The following is an 18,775-nucleotide window of genomic DNA, read 5'->3' on the forward strand; positions in this document are numbered from 1 at the left end:
AAAAATACTTAATTATTTGAATGTAAGAAAATAAAGTTTTACTTGTTTTTCAAATACAAATATATTTGATCAAATGCTGATTTTCAAATAAAATGAACCAATTTTTTTCCAAAAAAAGTGTATAATTCTAGTGGCCAAACGGGTCTTTTAAAACTTTTCTAATAAACTGAAGTTTTTTATAAAAGAAAAGAAGAAACTGAAGACAAATTCAACGGCTGTACGAGGATGAGCAAGTGATTCACGCAATCACCTCTGGCTCACACGTGATTGTTTAGCATTGGGAAATTTTTTGGAATTGAAATTAGCGCACACAAACAAACAAAATTGAGTCACTGACAGCTCAACTTTACGTACTTTTAACGAAAAGTTTTATTACTAGTATACTATATGCCTTATCGGATTTTCGTCAGCAAAAAAGTAGATTTCTGGGTTCAGAAATTTTAGATCCATTTTTTTATTATCACAGTTCCGTTTGACCACGAGAATTTTTCGCTTTTTTTCAAAAATTATTTTATTTTATTTAAAAATTAACTTTTGATCATAAAATTTTGAAATATCTAAAAAATACCTAAAAATTTATTTTTACTTTTATTATATTCAAACAACCAAATATTCTTTATAAAAATTATAACCAAACATAATTTCATTTTCAACTCTAACTTTAAAATTTTAAATAAAATGAAAAATATTTAATTTTCATGATCAAACGCCAACTTATTAATATTAACGTGTACTCCTCGTTTTCATATCAATAAGTTCTTTTAAAGCTAGTCAGGGACACGTATTTTTTTTTTTTAAAAGAAATACTAGTTTCCATATCTATAAATTCTTTTAACCTAGATAAAGTGTGACGCTTTGACACACACACACTGCCGTCCAAAGTTTGAAACGCAATCATGTATCGACTTGCCGCATACAGGCAATTGAAGAATAAAGTTTGTTGCAATGATCTCAATTGGATCAGTTTATTCAGTTCTTCAAGGTATTTTTATTGAGTCATTTTTTTTGTTTTACTTGAATATTATATATTATTATTAGTTTCAGGACTGGGATTGGCTCTGATAAAAAGTTGGGTTTGATAATTTTAGTTGTTCTGTTACACCAATAAAAAGCGATCGTATTGCATATTCATGATTTTAGGTTGAAAAGTTACATCTTTTTCTTTATTACTTATCAAAAAAATAAAAAATAGAAACACCACAATACCAAACTAGTTGGTTGAAGGGATTACATTTCTAAAAATTAGAGCTCTTTTTCTTTTTTAATAAGAACCATGGTATTTTTAAGGAGTCATTTTTCTTGGGTAAAGAATATTTTACAAAATATGTTTTTTTTTTTCTGCTAAAAGTTATTACAGGCTTCCAATTGGATGTGTTGTTGGGTTATTTAGTTTAGGATCACTGTTATTAAAAGCCATTGCTTTGTCCTTTAAAGCAATGAAGTGATGCAAAGCAAGGAGTTATATGCACTTCAGAGAAGTGTGCCCTTCAAACAATGAAGCCAATGTGTTCCAAATTAGAAAGACAAATTCTTGGCTTTTCAAACTTGAGGAGTTGGATTAATATGGGCATTATTACATATTGGAGGCTTAGAAAAGTTATTTTATTTGAAATTTGATCATTGTACTACTAAATTCATATATTGTTGGTGTTTTTTAATCTTTGGTAAATTTTGTGGTTCAGTTCAAAGAAGCACGTGCTTTACTTTTCGCCTTTCGCTTGAAACCCATTGGATCATATCAAACAGCATTTTGAAATTTACGTTTTCCTTTTAATTATGTTCATTCCCGCTACCTGGATAGTTAGAGAGCACGTTCCAATGTGTCAGTTGTTACGAGGATACATTATAAGTTGATTAGTTTTACAAGCTATCAACCTACTGCAAATGCTGTCTTTTATCCGTGTTTGGGACTAGCGATGTGTGAATTACTACTTTTTGTCTTGTCTAGACCAATTTTTTTTATAGAACATGAAGTCCCTTTCGTTCTTTTAGTTAATGCAGCTTTTTGAAGTATTAAGATTTTTAATGCAGCTTTTTGAAGTATTAAGATTTTCTTTCTAAGAATTCACAACGAAAAATGTCGGGTTTTACATCTCTTTCTTTGTGGAGGTGATTTTTGATGCTATAGATGGACGAGTTCTTGTATCTGATTCTTTCTTTTTGTCTATCTACATTATCATGATATGGCCTTGTTATCCATGTAAGTGATGCTTCGCTTAGATTTTGTTTTCTACTAAAGTACGGCTCTGGATATTCTCAATGTCCTGTTTTGAGCTAATCATTTGACGTGTATGGACCAAGCATGTACGGTGTTGTTTTAGAGTCATTGTCACATTGAACTTGGAATACACGTCAATATGATGTTATTTGAATTTTCCATGGCATTAGTTATTCCATTTAATTTGGGTTCCTTGACATTCTAGTTCCTTATGCTTTTTCACTTGGTGCATTTTTGTGACTTAATCTTTTATAGTGCAGGTCAAACCATAATTTGTCCTTTGCTACGGTAAAAGCTGAAGAAGTATCAGGCTCTCAACCTGCTGAAGTCCACAACTTGGGTATGTAAATGTACATTACAACTAGCTGCTGAAAATAGCCATTGATATGCAGTTGTCCAACGTTTGCCTAGGAATAGATGTGATATAATGTATAGAGAATTTAGAAAGTTTTAATTCTCTTAATCTCCCTGTATACCATATACGTGTTAACAATTGATAACTGATGTATTACATCACTTCTGTACACTTTTTCCTTTTTCACCAAATGTGCATTGTGTTCAATCGAAATACAAATAGAGAACTCTGGTTATGGTTCTAGTTTACTGCTACATCTAGTTGACTGGTGATTTTCATTCATCCAGTGCAGGGCAAGTGGACAAGTTCTTCTAATTGGAATACATTACTGGATCCCTTGAATGGGCAACCATTCATTAAAGTTGCAGAAGTAAACGAATCAGAATTGCAGGTACATAATTTGGATGCATCATAATTTTTTGCGCTGTATTTTTCCTGCCGAGTCTTTCAACCTGTGGAGTCTGTTATTCTGTACAACTGACTTGTTACTTTATGGCTAACTATTAGTTCGGTCACATAAAGACTTTTCCATTCTAGTACGAAATCTTTAACATCAAAGATTGGCTCATAGTGATGATTCTATAATTCCTTTTGTCGCCTGTGCAGCCATTTGTGGAGAGCTTGTCCAAGTGCCCAAAACATGGTCTACATAATCCATTCAAAGCACCAGAAAGGTTTGCTTTAATTTTTTGTTCTTTTTCTTGTTTTTTGTGATGTTCTCTAGCTGAACAGTGTATAGGATGAGCCTTTAATGACTTGTGAATTTTTATACAAAGGAAGAAATGATGACTTTAGAGAATGTATCGAGTGACAACATTTTTTGCAGGTACCTAATGTTAGGAGACGTATCTACAAAAGCAGCTCATGCGCTTGGCTTGCCTGAGGTAAGATATATTCAAGCAAGGATGCTGGTGTTCGCTTAGCCATTTTTACGGATAGTTCATAACTTCATATTCATAATTAATTCTTATCCTCTTAATTTTTTTTTTTTTTGGTCTTTCAGGTTTCTGACTTCTTTGCTAAGCTAATACAACGGGTGTCTCCTAAGAGTTACCAACAAGCTCTTGGTGAAGTTTCCGTGACGCAGAAATTTCTGGAAAATTTCTGTGGTGATCAGGTAGATTCTGAAACTATTACCTCGTACGTTCTACGTTATACAGGGGCTATCTAAGAAAGAAAATCCATGTGATTTTATTGCTGCTTTATGTTATTTCAACAATTTTGTGTCTGCTCATTCGTTTTTTGTTTTTATTTTTTGTTGTTTTGTTAATGTTAGTAGCTTATTTGACATTGAAATATTTGAAAGCTTAAATAGACTTCAGGTTCAGGAAGGACTTGTTTCCAGGGGAATCAATTCTCCGTTTTCTTTAACATTACTGGCAGATCAAACACTGAACTCCTGATTTATTTGGCAGGTTCGCTTTCTAGCTAGGTCTTTCGCAGTACCAGGAAATCATCTGGGGCAGCAGAGCCATGGTTTTCGCTGGCCTTATGGACCTGTAAGCACCATCCTGGCAAATTGTTGACTAATTTAATTGGAAGTGTTAAACAAAAGGGTCTTCTAATGCTATCTTTCACTTTGAAACTGAGATCTAAAGGTGCAGTTTTAGAACTAAAATCACTAAACTTATGGGAATAAAAATTCTTCACTAATTCAGAATGGTGTAAAAGTTGTGTTATATATCTGCGGGAATCATTTTTTATGAATGCCTTCCTGCTAATTTAAGGATTTAACGTAGATTGCTTTTGGGCATAGTGCTCATAGTGGTAAAATTAACAGCACATAGGTTGTTTTTTACATTCCTCAGTTGTGACTTTCTTATGTGATTAAGAGCCTGTTTGGATGGGCTTAAAAAAAGCAGCTTATGAGCTGAAGACAGCTTATAAGCCCCCAAAAAAAAAAAAAAGTTGGGGTAGCCCAACTTATTTTTTTTGGCTTATAAGCTGTTTTCAGCTTATAAGCTGCTTTTTTTAAGCTAAGCCAAACGGGCCAACTTATTTTTTTGGGCTTATTTTAAGCACAAAATGGCTTATAAGCTGGCCAGCCAAACACTCAAAAAAGCTGAAAATAGCTTATAAGCTGTTTTCAGCAACTTATAAGCTAAGCCAAACGGGCTCTAATCGAAGTTTGTACTTCAATTATTAAAGGCTCTCACACTGCCCACTTTTAAACTTTATTTTGTAGGTGGCAGTTATTACTCCCTTTAATTTTCCTTTGGAGATTCCTTTGCTTCAGCTGATGGGAGCGTTGTACATGGGAAATAAGCCGGTACTTAAAGTTGATAGCAAGGTAAGGTCGTGCAAATTCTTATAGACTATATAGCATGCGAATTCACTTATTGGACAAGGCCCAGCTAAGAAACAAACTTGACTCTCATCTACCAAAGAACCACAAATTGCAAATTGACTTTTACAAATTTCTCTCTTTTTTATCAAATTAACAAAATGTGCAGAAAATTGGAAGATTCTGTTCCTATTTTGGTTTTCTCTGTTAATAACTCTAAATATTTTTCCAATGTGCTTTTTATAATTTGACTTGCATTGTTGGTTAGGTATGCATTGTCATGGAACAAATGCTTCGACTACTTCATGATTGCGGGTTACCTGTGGATGACGTGGATTTCATAAACTCGGATGGAAAGACAATGAACAAGCTACTCGTGGAGGTTAGTTTCTGAAATTAGACTTCTCTGGACACTTATCAATAAGAATTGACAAATGAGAATTACAAATTTTCGTCCAAAAACTTTCCATCCTATTAAAAATTTATTATCATCATGTTATGTGCAATCAATCTTAATTTCAACCAAGTTAAACTGATTCAGGAATCCCAAGAATAATTTACTCTATTTTCTTTGTTGAATTATTGGCATTCCGGCACTAATATGGAGTAATTAACTTCGTAGAGTCCTTAATAATTATAGGATTCTTTTGAAGCAACTTTTCCAATTCCTAAACTCAGTAATTGATTTCTAAAGAATATCTCTTTGAAAGTATTAATTATTAGGAAAAAAATTCTGGAGCTTTTCAAAATACAGTGACTTGCTTGGTAAACCTGATTTCGACCTATAATCAGCTTTAACTTCCTATAATAACTTAATTGCTTATTATATTTACAACCTTGTCCAATCTGTGTATTAATTTAGGTGTGTGTATTTGGTGATGGTATAATGATGACTACAACTGGAACTCCCCAAATCCTTTTGATTTCTCCAAAAGGCTAATCGTTTCTTCATAGACACATAAATAAAATAGAAAAAGAGATTTTGATAGACACCTTTGGTGCGAACGCCTGTGATTCAGACGATCTCATTCATGTTAGTAAGCTGGTGACTTTATAACGAATAGGTCTAATGATTCTTCTATCACAAAAAAAAAAAAAAAAAAAAAAAAAAAAAAAAAAAAAGAAAAAAGAATAGGCCTAATGATTAGTCAGCTTCCTGTCGTTTGAGATCTCATTCATGTTAGTAAGCTAGGGAGTTTTATAACGAATAGGTCTAATAATTTAGTCAGGTTCCTGTCCTTTGAGAATAATTACCAGTAAGCTCTGTGCCTTGAGAATAATTCCCTTCTCCAAATCTTGCTTTCTTTTGAACTACTACTTTTTAATGTAATCAAGTTTAGCAGTTATACATCCCTTCATCTTGGTATGGTTCAGTCTTTTGCCAAGGTTTCACAAATCAGTCTGTGGGAATAGTATGGGGGAACTTTTCCATTCTCAAACATTTTCTGGTAGAAAAGAAGACTTTGATTGTTGGACTAAATCGACCAACTGGTATAACATGTTTCTAATCTAATATTGGAGCAAAGCCGTTTTGCCTGTGGGGGGGGGGGGGGAGTGGTGTTTGTTTAGCCATTATCCTCCTCTACCTTTTGAAAGATAGATGCACAAATATGATGCTATTATCCACCCGTTTCTTTCGATACCTCTAGCTCATACACCTCTTTCCCAAAAACCATAAGTAAACAAAATTGATCTATTATTTTCGACATGGTCATTATTTTAGATCCATGGTAATCGCCCAAAGTTTCAATTTTTATGTGTATTCATGTGTACCCAAAAGATAGAATTAGTTACCAGTGCTGGAATACATGGTACAGATAGAGCGAATGGACATAGGAGATCCATGTACCTAACCCCAACTAGTTTGACATATATGTCCAAAATATACCCAGAATTGTTTCACAGGAAACCGTATTGAAATGGAATATACTAATATGAGAATTGCAATTAGTTATGCTTTTATATTTTTACCTTCTCAAAAGAAAAATTAGCTATGCTTTTATATGCAATGATGCATTTTTGAGCTTTCATTTTTATATCAGTGTAGTGAGAGGGGAAATGTGTTTTTATTTACCTGACAGATTTTCCCTTCAGACTCTGAACTGTTGTGCGTTTGTTTACCTAATATAGTTCTCTTTCAAATTGTATTGCTAGGCAAAACCACGCATGACTCTCTTCACAGGTAGCTCAAGAGTGGCAGAGAAGTTAGCTGATGACCTAAGCGGTCGAGTCAGACTAGAAGATGCTGGATTCGACTGGAAGATCCTTGGGCCCGATGTCAATGAGGTTTACACAATCTGTTATCGACAGGCTTCTTTGCATTTCAGAAAAGCTTTATTTACTCGTGATTATTTGCTTTTGACAGGTGGATTACACTGCATGGGTTTGTGATCAAGATGCATATGCATGTAGTGGTCAGAAGTGTTCAGCTCAATCAATATTGTTCATGCATGAGGTTTGCTTAGTCCTTTTCTTTTATTTTTTTCTCCATGGAAATTAAATGCTTAGAGACAAAAAGTAAAGTAATATGGTTTCATGAAATTTCATTCAAATAACTCTTTTTTCTAACCATTATTTATTTGGCGCAGAATTGGCGTGAAACTACTCTCATGCAAAAAATGAAAGAGCTTGCTGCAAGAAGAAAGTTGGATGATTTAACTGTTGGTCCTGTCCTTACGGTAAGAATACCTAATGCTTTAAGTGTTAATTTGGAGATTTGAGTGTACATCATTTGATGGTCTAGATTCTGGAGTTCTAGAGTGACATTAGATACAATTTATTAGGGGTTTGAATAGTATCAATTTGGTCTGAGTCTATTTTGGATGGTCGTTTCGATATTCAGAATTTTATTCTCTCAAACAGGTGTAGAAGTTTTCTTGAATATGTTAAACCAAATCTGTGACTCTGTGAGATTGAAATAGAATATTTTTCTTATCCTGCTCACTTTTTGTTAGCATGATTACTATACCTACTATACTTGCATTTCATTTTCCTTTATATTTTTTCTTGAATTAAGCATTCTTAGTGGTACATTGTCAAGTAATGCCAACAGTCTTGTCAGAACTTCCTGTCCATAATTGCTATGTATTCCTCCTGCAGGTTACAACTGAAACAATGCTAGACCATGCAAAGAAATTACTTCAGATACCTGGATCAAAACTGCTCTTTGGTGGTGAAGCCTTGCAAAACCATTCTATCCCTGAAATTTATGGAGCTATTAAACCCACTGCTATTTTCATTCCACTTGAAGAAATACTCAAAGATGAACATTATCATCTCGTGACCAAAGAGATTTTTGGGCCATTCCAGGTAATTGGATATTCTGAATTAAATGTCAAGTTGGGTAATTTTCTGGCTGATCATCAAATCTTGCTGGTGTGTTCTTTTCCTTATAGGTTGTCACCGAGTACAAAGATAATCAGCTTCCACTGGTCCTCAATGCCCTTGAAAAGATGCATGCACATTTAACAGCTGCTGTGGTTTCAAATGACATATTGTTCCTGCAAGTAAGAAAATGTTCTCGTTACTCTTGTTCAGATATGAGGATACCTGGGAGTAACAAGATTGAAATATCTGTTGCTCTACAATACAACTCAGAATGTTCCACATGCAACTAGCAAAAAATATCTCCAAGTCTTTTTCTAGAAAGCATCCAGAATTCCTGTATGAATTTTTTTATTCCTCGATTGGATGAATCTAGGATAGAGAAGGCAATAACAGCATGAAAGATACCCATCCCAAATTAGTTGTCGTCCCTACCCAAGAAATATTTTAGATTAAAACTGTTGAATTTTCTATTATGTCCGAGAGGTGTAGCATTGACTGTTAACTTAGATGAAGTAGTAGTAGTAATGATGTCTGCTATTTTAACCCGCTGTAGAATTAAAGAGCCAGGGAGGAGGGAGAGATGAAATTTTGCTAGTCCCAAATGTATACACCTTAAAAGTTCAGGAAGATAAAGAGATTCAAATAGTCCTAAGTAGGGTCAGGACAGTACTGGAGAAAATCGAACTATATTGCTATAGGTTATACCAGTCAGGGGTTCAGGGCTGAATGACCTCAATCAATTTTGTCTATCTGCTACCCATGTTTAGATTAGCTTCCAAATTGAGTTTAAGGCACGTTGAACAAAAGAAGTTTGGATTCACGGATTTGGGGACTTGTAATACATTTTGACTTGTTGAATTGTTTGCATCATTGGGAGCTTAGAGTTTTAGCATTGACTTCATCCACATAGGATACAAGGTTGCTGTATTGGCTGGTAATGGTTATTGTGCTGAGAAACTTAGCTATGCTTCGTTGTTAAGACGCTGGCATTTCTGTCATGATAAAGAAAACGCTGAGAGAAGTATGTAGTTATTTCAGCAATGTACTGTCTATTGGATTACAAATGAATCATGTGACATTGTCAATTCCCTTTTCAGAAAGTAATTGGAAATACAGTTAATGGAACCACTTATGCTGGATTGAGAGCAAGAACAACAGGGGCTCCACAGAATCACTGGTCAGCAACATCTTCTTCATCATCTTTTTGTTTTTATTTTTGTTTGTGTTTGTGACTGTTACACCTATTTAGTTGCTAACTGTGCCAAACGATGGCCCTATTATAGGTTTGGTCCAGCTGGGGACCCAAGAGGAGCAGGAATAGGTACTCCAGAAGCTATAAAACTTGTATGGTCTTGCCACAGAGAAGTCATATATGATGTAGGTCCTGTGCCCCATGGATGGGAAGTTCCAGCATGTACTTGAGGAACAACTGCAACACTCAAAGCACTTGAGGATCGCATTCCAAGAGGCCTAACATTAGAATTCTTTAGAGAGAATCCAGTTGTGGATAATGGAAGAAGGGCATTGGCTATATGAATTCAATCGGAATGTTTTTGAGTGCTTATGTTTATGCGAATATGTGAGCGGCTTATATCTAATAAATAAGCGAGTTATCTTCGCATTTTGGAGAATCTGCTCCCATCCAATTCTCGTCCTGTCCACCTGCAGCTCCAGTTCTTTCCATCCAAAAAACAGACTCATGCTCAACATAAAATGGTTCCAGTAACTATGGAAAAGGGAAATGCTCTTTCATTGACTATAGATCGGCACGCTGAGTATTCCATAAGAATCAGCAACACTTGTTCTCTGATAAAACCTGCTTTAATGATAACATAAATGTGCATAAGGACGTTCAATTAAATCACTTGATTATGAAGTGTAAGAAGAGCAGCTTCTGCAAATTTAATGGTTTTCTTATTGTGATTAACCAAAACACTTGTCATGTATGGTGCTGAACATCAATGCCATATGATTATGAAGGGGCATTTCACCAGAGGGTGGCAGTGGTGACGGGCTTATTTGAATTATATCCGTTCCATAATAAGTGTCACTTTAGTTAAAAATATGCATATTAGGAAATCAATAATAAATTATCCCTATATAATAAAAATAAATTATTTTTTCATCTTGATTAGAGCATATATGAGTAGTAGTCCTTTTGACATTGGGAATTCAACAATAATAAGTTACTATGTGATTTTTCAATCATCATTTAAATGTTATTTTAACTTGTTAGTTTTCGTCTAAGGGTAGAGTTGAAATAAACTAATCAATTTATGTACTTATTATGGGACGAAGGGAGTAACTTTTATTCTTGTGGAAATTGTTGATAATAGGAGTTTCTTAGTTCCAACAATTTCCAAGTTTGGTGTGAGACGCTTTTGGTGTGGCCTTATAATTATAACAATCTTCAGACTTGTGGATTATTTCTCCTCTTAGGCAATTCAGAGAAGTTAATGAAAACTTGTACGAAGCTCATTATCGCGGATAAAACACAGTGATGCAAAAGTTCGTTTTTAATTTAATTCTGTATGAAATAATATGGAATTACAAAATAATTAATGCTGATTGGTAACACATAAAAATTAGCAATCAAACATTCACTTATTAATATAAAATTCAAAATCAAATTATTTCCAATCGTACGGGTAATTAAGTTAAGGTGGTGATGCTACTAAAACTTCAAAGAATGCAAATAGATCTTACACGCAAATAACAAAAAGCAAAACCAAAAAGAAAAAAGGAAAAAAAAAAGAGAGAGAGAGAGAGAGAGAGAAACAGAGAAAGACGTCAAAAAGGGGCCATTTGCACTTCCCCTCTATTTTGTGCTGGTCTTTAATTTTTGCTTAACTTTTTTGTAGGACACTGGTTTATATTTTTGCAACATAATACTTCACAAATTGTGCTTCGCATCCTTAATGAACTTATGCTCCCCTAGACATAAGTTCATTTTGAAGGGGAAAAAAATTAAAGAGCAGTCCATTTGAAGGACAAACCGTGCAATTTTGGGTCATTCGCACAAATGCACCTACTTCGGGGTGGTCTTAGATTTTTGTCCCTCAAATTTGTGGTCTTTTATTTTTGCCCTTCAGCACTTTTGGCCTTACATAAGTTTAGATTTCGCTCGACATAGTTTACATTTTGCTCGGCATATGTGTCATAGCATCCACTCAAGTAGTGCTGGAAAAGTCAAAACTTTCGACACTCATTATAATCTGAAAAATACTATACAACTTATGCGACATAACTTAATTCTCACAAAGCTTGTGCCGTGCGAGACAAAAATTAAATACCACAGATGTGAGGGACAAAAATTAAAGACCAGTGGGTTTGAAGGTTAATCCGTGCAAAACTTCTAAGAAAAAAATAAAAAGGATTGTGGACTACTGGTGGGCTCATACCTATAGGAGTAAGGTCTATGTCCACTCTACACTTATTTTTTTGCGCGGATTGCCCTTCTTTTGGGATGGTCTTTAAATTTTGTCCCTCATATTTGTGATCTTTAAATTATGCCCCTCATATTGCTGGTCTTTAATTTTTGCCCTTCGCGTTGCAACCCTGAGCATTCACGCAGAAATCATGAGGTTCTGGGTTCGAACCCCCGCTCAAGCATAAATTTAAGAAAAAAATTACAAGGCAAGGTTTGAGTCGCTTGTATGCGACCCGAATACACTACACTGTGAAGGAATTACCAAAGTTATGTTGACCCGCATACTCATGCCTTACGGGGACTTAGCATAAGTATGCTTGGTCCGCATAACTTTGTAATTCTTTTTTAACAAGTTTATGCCGGGTCCGGCATACTTATGGGCAAACTTTTAGTTAAGCCTTAATTAAAAGTGTTTTCCTAGTTATGCCTTATGGGGCAGAATTTTAGTTAAGACACAACTAAAAGTATGCCCCAAGAGGCGAAACTTTTCCTTAAGGTATAACTAAAAATTTACCTTATAAGACAAAGTCTATATCTTGCGTAAAAGTTATGCCTATGTAATACTTTTAGTTATGCCTTAACTAAAAGTTTGCCCCATAAGGCATAAGTAGGAAAAGACTTTTAGTAAGGTTTAACTAAAAGTTTGCCCATAAGTATGCCGAATCCGGCATAAACTTGTGAAGGAATTACCAAATTTATGCCGGACCCGACATACTTATGCTAAGTCTACCCATAAGGCATAAGTATGCCGGGTCCAGCATAACTTTGGTAATTCCTTAACAAGTGTATGCCGGTGGGGGCATAGCGAAATTAAACTCTATCTTGCGAATTTTTTAAAATTTTTTGACTGAGTGGGAGTTCGAACCTGGAACCCATGAATTTTAGCCGAAGGGCAAAATTTAAAAATTTTAAATATGAGGGGTAAAATTTAAAGACCACCCAAAAGAAGGGCAATTCGCAGAAGTAAAATTTACTTGGCATAACTTCCATTATTACCTATTTATGGAACATAACTAAACTTTTCAATAATTATATTTAGTAGCTAAAGTATAACATATTTACTCCACATAGCTACCGCTTTTTTACCACTCATCCGATAACTTTCCACACCCCTAAATTTAAGCCAACAAAAACGTCTCTCTCTCCTATCCCACTAACTTCACGCCATTATTCACAATATCCCTAAATTTTCTCCAATTTCAAATCAGTTTTACAATTCCTAATTTTTCCGAATTTGATATTCCTAATTTTTCTTTGGGAATTTCTCAACACGAAACTGCCATTGCGAGTCTTATCTTCGAGAATCGTTAAAAAAGAATTAACGATCCTAGGCGTTACGATTATGTTGATTCGAAGAGTAAACAACAACAAAAAGTGAAAAAGGTTTCTCAAAATGGAGAAACAAAGAAGAGAAAGGTCATGGACAATGTTGCTAATGTTAAGGGAAAAAAAATTGCTAAAAGCCAAACATAATGTGGATGAGGATGATGATGCGTAGGTATATTTATCTTATATTTTCAGTATATTTAGTTCATTTTTTTTTTTGTACAGTATTACGGATATCGTTAATTAACCGGATCTATTTTTTATGTGCATTTTAAGTATATTTTCTCCGTTATTTTTTTTCACATGTTTCTTCAGCTTAAGTCGTGTTTATTGTTCTTCACCATAATGTAAAATTTTTAAGATTTTTAAGTATATTCGTGTGTATTTTGTTGATGCTTATTACGGATACGTAAGTAAAATTTTTGATCATTTTTTTCGTGATTGTGGTGTGTGATGTGGCGCCTTTGTTGAATACTTGAGCTCAATGAAGTCATCCCAACCGAATTCGATGCAAATTGGCACCGTATGAGATACGGTGCCCTTTTATGCGACTATGCATGGGATAAGTCAAACAACAATGCATCAAGTGATAACGAGCAACCTCCAAGACCAATTAGACCCGGCCGATTGATTACGATGCGGTTGATAAACGGATCTTGATTAGGCCACCAAGTCTTTTGTGTTTTTGATTTTCATGTTGAACAATAGCGTAGTTGGTTGCGACTTTTGTTCTTGTTTTTTAATTTTGGACATATCGTTTCATGTGCAAAGAATGTTTTTAGGATGATTAATGTTGAACACCACCTTATGGTTTTTATATTGTTGTTTCTTTCAAGTATGTTATTTTTTCAATGTATACATTCCATTTTTCATTTTTTATGAAAATGTATTCATTTAACAAAGCAAAGATATCTAACCAGGTTAAATACGATTAAATATACATAAAATATATCCGAGATATATTTCATAAGTCCATTTTTTAATACAATAAAGGTGTTACAAAAGTTAAAATTTCATCTAAATACACTTCAAATATATGTAAAAAATATATGAAATATAGTTAACAGAAACGAATAAGATTTATATACGGATCACGACAAAATGCAACTAAAATATAGCCCAAATATATACGAAAAACAAATATTAAAAAAAATTCACAAGGCAGTAGTTTAAATTTCGCTATATCCCCCAACTATACAACTTGTGAAGGAATTACCAAAGTTATGGGACGACATACTTATACTTATGCCTTATATAGATTCTTACAAGTATCGGGTCCGGATAACTTTGATAATTCTTCACAAGTTTATGCTGTCCGATAAAAGTTTGTCCATTAAAAATATGCCCCACCGCATAAATTTGTAAAGAATTACTAAAGTTATGCCGTACCCGCATACTTATGCCTTATGGGCGGAATTGGCATAAGTATCGGTCCGGCATAAGCTTTGATAATTCTTCACAAAGTTATCCGGTCCAAAGATAAAAGTTTGCCCATTAAAAGTATGCCCCCACCGCATAACTTTGTGAAGGAATTATCAAAGTTACTACCGGCATACTTATGCCAAGTCTACCATCACAGGCATGAGGTATGCACGGGTCCCGCATAAAATTTGTAATTCCTTAACTAATCATTGAATCTTTATTTTTGGTTAAAAATATGAATGTACTTTTTTGAATTTGTGTAGTCAAGTTTGAATGAGATATGGGATCAGATATGGAATGGGATGATATTTGCGTGAATCGGAACAATAAAGGCGATTTTAATTTAAATTGAATGTATTTTATTTCCATAAATATAGCAATTTCGCTAGCCCAAATTTCGACCGTATATTTCCGCTATATTTGCACTATATTTTAGTATACCACGATGTAAATATAGACATCTAGCTACGAATTGTAAATATATAACGTGTAGTTATAGATTGTTAGAATGAGGTAAAAAAGTGTTTATGAAAATTTTACTTCGCAGAATTGCCGCTCTACACTCTCCAGAGTCCGCTATATTGAGTATGTTGTTGGCGGGCTCAGAAATGGGCTCAAGCATTAAGACCTAACTCACTGAATGAAATATAACCCAGCCCAGTCCACTTTCATCACCTTCTACAACTCCTAACAGTTGCTCCGCGCCAATACTCACTTCTTTAGGGCTTCAAACTTCAAACCTCTTCTCCTCCGCCGCCGCCGCCACACCGCCGTGAAGAAACTTCTAGAACTTTCTGTACACTTAAAAACAAAGATACCCATTTTTTTTCAATGTCTTTGCTAGAAGTTATCACCAAAGCTTCAACTGAACAATCACCAACCACCTCAGATGGAAATTACTCTATTCTCCTTAACTCTGAACCAGTTTTACTTCAACTGAAACCAGAAAAGGAGTCAAACGATGACGTGTCGCTAGTCAAACGAGGGACAGGTTGGAGACTTTTATCAACTGATGTTGAAGTAATTGAGTTAGGGCAAAAGTTCTTTCAAAAATTGAAGAAAAAGATGGAAAACCCTATTAGTTTCAATAAAGACGAGTTTTTTGAGATGTTGGTTTCTTATATGACTGAAATTTGGGAGAATTTTGGTGTTTCTGTTAATGTGGAGAGGTTAGACGAGGGTAATATTGTAAAATTGATTGAAAAGTTGGGTAATTATATGGGCAGAGATGTTAAGGGTTTGGTTTTGGAGGGTTGTGTTGTTTTAGAAACCTGGGAGGTTTTAGAGAGTTTGATTGTTAATGGGCTTGTTGAACATTCGTGTTTATCGAGTTTGATAAATAATTTAATCGAAAAGAAGCAATCTTGGTTGGTTGTTTTGTGTGTAAAGCATGTTTTGGATATTCAAACTTATGATATGATGTGTGTGTTGAAGTATTTTCTTGACCTTTCGAGAAATGGGGATAGTAGTTTGATTAATGTGAGGAAAGAATGGGAGAGTCAAGCAATGTCAGCAATTGAGAAGGCGATGGATATGAGCCTTGGTCCGATTAGGATGGATATAGCTAGGGATGCTTCAGTATTGCTTATGCTAGCACATGATGGGTTCTCGGTTAATGAAATGTGTTTGCATTATGTGCTTGCGTCGAGGAATGTTGATGAAGTTATTTTGGGCGCTTGCATTAGTAAATTAAATGGTTCGGAGATAATGGTTTTGATTAGGTACTTGCAAAAGTGGTTGAATAAATATGAGAGGTTTCCTCAGGCGTGTCCTTGTCCTAAGGCACCATTTGAATTGGGGTTGAAGGCTTGTGAATGGGTTCCTTCACTTGAAGATGTAGTCAAGTGTCTTGGTTTGGTTGTAGATGAGCATTTCTCTTCTTTGGTTTTACATCAAGAATTTCATGAGGAATTGAAAGGTTTAGATGAAATTGTCAATTCTTTAACTGCAGAAGCAAAAGTATGTGGCATCTTGTCAAATTTGACCGAGGCATTGAAAAACAAACATAAAGGTTTGTGATTGAACTTGAAACTCATATATTATCACTAAATTTGTTGTTTTAATTACTTCGTGGAATGAGTGCTATATATATACGTCTTGCCAGTATGTATTGACATCTTAAATCTGATGTGTATTTTTCAAGAATGTCCTTAGGTAGGTGTAAGTATTAAGCATTTCATTAAGTTCGTTTCTCAGGAGAATGTCCAAAGGTCAGTGTAAATGTTATTCAGTTTTTAAATATTTGTGGTCAGTAAATATGTATAATTAGCATAGAACTCATGTCATGTAGTGTTGATATAGAATGGAAGATGATGACACATTTATAGTTGTTGCTACTGATATCCCAGTTAATATCTGTTTCACTTTATCGATCCAAAAAGATATCCTGGTAATCATTGGATTTGGTCCATTGGAAAGTTGGTAAAATTGCTAATATTTGGATCCATGTAACTTGACCATTCATAGATATTGTATAGCTTAGAACAGTGGTAAAATCACTAATCTTTGGATGATGTGAACTTGAATCTGGAACTTCCATAGCCTTGTTTTGAATCACAGATTGAGTATGATAGAGATAGATCATGTGTGCAATTCAACTGCAACACAGGATAAATAGAACCGCGATAATATGTGATTTACTTGTGCGTCAGGAAATGGTGAGGAACTGCCTATGCAGGAGAGCCCATTTAGCAATGTTTGACAACAACACTTTATGTAATTGTACTTTCAAGAAAACCTAGAATGAGATAGCAGGCCTAAAAAATTAATCTGGAATCAATATTGCTTGCAATTTAGATCTGCCTGCTTAATCTTGTATTACCACCATTGGTGCTGCTGTTGACATTTTCCCCTTACTTATTAAATACCACCATCTCCTCTTCCTCCCTCTTGCCAACCCTTTCTTGCCAGTGCTACTTGCAACAACCAGTCTACTCCCAATATTTATTTTTGGCCACCACCAGGTCAAATTGCTGCCCTTATTATCAGCTTAATCAGTTGCCAGAAACATGGAACCTAGCTTTTTCTTGTTCATGTGTATCTCCATCTTTATTTATACGCTTGTTATAGTCTGAATGAGTAATATTGATAGTAGGTGGTCGAATGGAAGATGAAGCAGACTTGTGTGCCCAGCTATTTGTAGTTGAGTTTAATAATTATTTAAGATGTGACACTTCACGTTATAGTGGATTATATGGTAAGTTTATAGGTAATAGGAAATTGACGGTTAGTCGTGTTCATGGCTATTTGTAAGTCATGAGCTTGGGTTTATTTCCTTTCTTTTATCTTTTGACTAGTTCATTCATATTTCAACATTAAATTCAGTTATGAAGCACTCAAATGCATGGAAGCTGAACTCTTTTGACAATTCTATCAACTAGTAGTAAAAGTAATGTTTTGGCATCGTCAAGATCCCTTATTTATGCAAATAGTTTATAGGCATGTTGTCTTTCTCGTCATGCTACGATCAATTTCCTTTGTGGCTCTTGTCAATATATGAGTATGACAATCGTTTCCTTTCATTATCTTATTTTTCCCGATTTTCTACTCTGGAACTTCAAATACCACGGGGTCAATGATATCGGCAAACAATTAAGTACATGATTGTGGATGTACTTGTGCTCATTATTAGATCCATGTTGGCATGTTAGAGATTCCTTATCCGTGTGAATGTCTTCACTCTATTTAAACTAAGAAGCATATTTCTCCTATCAATTTTATTTATGATTTGGCTTTTGGTTTGCAAGATATTGGAAATTATCTAGATGGAATGCAGTTCCTGATACTTAAGTATTTTGCAGGATAGTTGGCCATGCAGCATGAGGTTGATGATCTCTCATGATTTTCAGTTTATGCTGAATATGCAGTTGGAGGTTTATGGCAAGATCAATGACGTCAAATTCTACTGTACTGATGGGTGAATGAGAACTATGGTTTTGATTGCATTTGAAAGAGTCAACTGATTTATAGCTTCCGCATTCTTGACTTTACAGCACGAGGCAGAGATTAAGAATGCAGACTTGTCTTTTCATTTATTTAAGGTATACACTAGAATATATTTGCAGGGCAAGTGTCCAAGTCCTTTTTTATTTTTTTTATTTATAACTAAGCTAGTCAAGCCAAAGTATCAGGCGAGTATATCACTCTTATTAGATTATGACTCTTTGGATATGGTTTTGGTTAGTTTAGAAGTGTTGAGGCAACTTGGAAAAAAACTCTTAAGAGAGCTAAGAGATGTGTGCTTCTGTTTTATCGATTTGAGGTGCATGTCTCGTGGTTGACAATTGACACGGTGGCAATTTGTAGACTAGTTTTTGGTGAACATTTTTGTAGCTTTTAATGTTTTTGGTCTTTGATAATCCTTTTTTTAGTATCTATGTGAATCCGGAATGCCTCTATTTTGGGTGTGTTTAA

The 18,775-nt window shown here is 34.6% G+C and overlaps 2 protein-coding genes across 2 annotated transcripts; both read left to right on the top strand.

Annotated features, from left to right (window-relative positions):
- The first annotated feature begins 804 nt into the window (after positions 1-804).
- On the top strand, positions 805-9,815 carry LOC132052414 (probable aldehyde dehydrogenase). Its single transcript, XM_059443935.1, has 16 exons — positions 805-982; positions 2,479-2,558; positions 2,861-2,964; positions 3,180-3,247; positions 3,400-3,457; positions 3,577-3,690; positions 3,989-4,072; positions 4,759-4,863; positions 5,126-5,239; positions 7,012-7,143; positions 7,223-7,312; positions 7,446-7,535; positions 7,957-8,166; positions 8,253-8,363; positions 9,282-9,361; positions 9,468-9,815. The coding sequence occupies exons 1-16, from the start codon at positions 897-899 to the stop codon at positions 9,604-9,606; spliced, it is 1,665 nt and encodes a 554-aa protein (XP_059299918.1). The 5' UTR covers positions 805-896; the 3' UTR covers positions 9,607-9,815.
- A 5,204-nt stretch (positions 9,816-15,019) lies between these two features.
- On the top strand, positions 15,020-18,734 carry LOC132052417 (uncharacterized). Its single transcript, XM_059443937.1, has 2 exons — positions 15,020-16,373; positions 18,163-18,734. The coding sequence occupies exons 1-2, from the start codon at positions 15,194-15,196 to the stop codon at positions 18,165-18,167; spliced, it is 1,185 nt and encodes a 394-aa protein (XP_059299920.1). The 5' UTR covers positions 15,020-15,193; the 3' UTR covers positions 18,168-18,734.
- Positions 18,735-18,775: the final 41 nt, after the last annotated feature.

Source organism: Lycium ferocissimum, chromosome 4, assembly GCF_029784015.1.
Source record: "Lycium ferocissimum isolate CSIRO_LF1 chromosome 4, AGI_CSIRO_Lferr_CH_V1, whole genome shotgun sequence".
NCBI classification, from domain to species: Eukaryota; Viridiplantae; Streptophyta; class Magnoliopsida; order Solanales; family Solanaceae; genus Lycium; species Lycium ferocissimum.

Excerpts from the sequence above, each read along its gene's own strand:
- LOC132052414 (XM_059443935.1), top strand. The coding sequence starts at position 897 with ATGTATCGACTTGCCGCATACAGGCAATTGAAGAATAAAGTTTGTTGC. Across the intron at positions 3,458-3,576 it reads ATGCGCTTGGCTTGCCTGAG|GTTTCTGACTTCTTTGCTAA; the intron begins GTAAGATATATT and ends TTGGTCTTTCAG. Across the intron at positions 7,536-7,956 it reads CTGTTGGTCCTGTCCTTACG|GTTACAACTGAAACAATGCT; the intron begins GTAAGAATACCT and ends TTCCTCCTGCAG.
- LOC132052417 (XM_059443937.1), top strand. The coding sequence starts at position 15,194 with ATGTCTTTGCTAGAAGTTATCACCAAAGCTTCAACTGAACAATCACCA.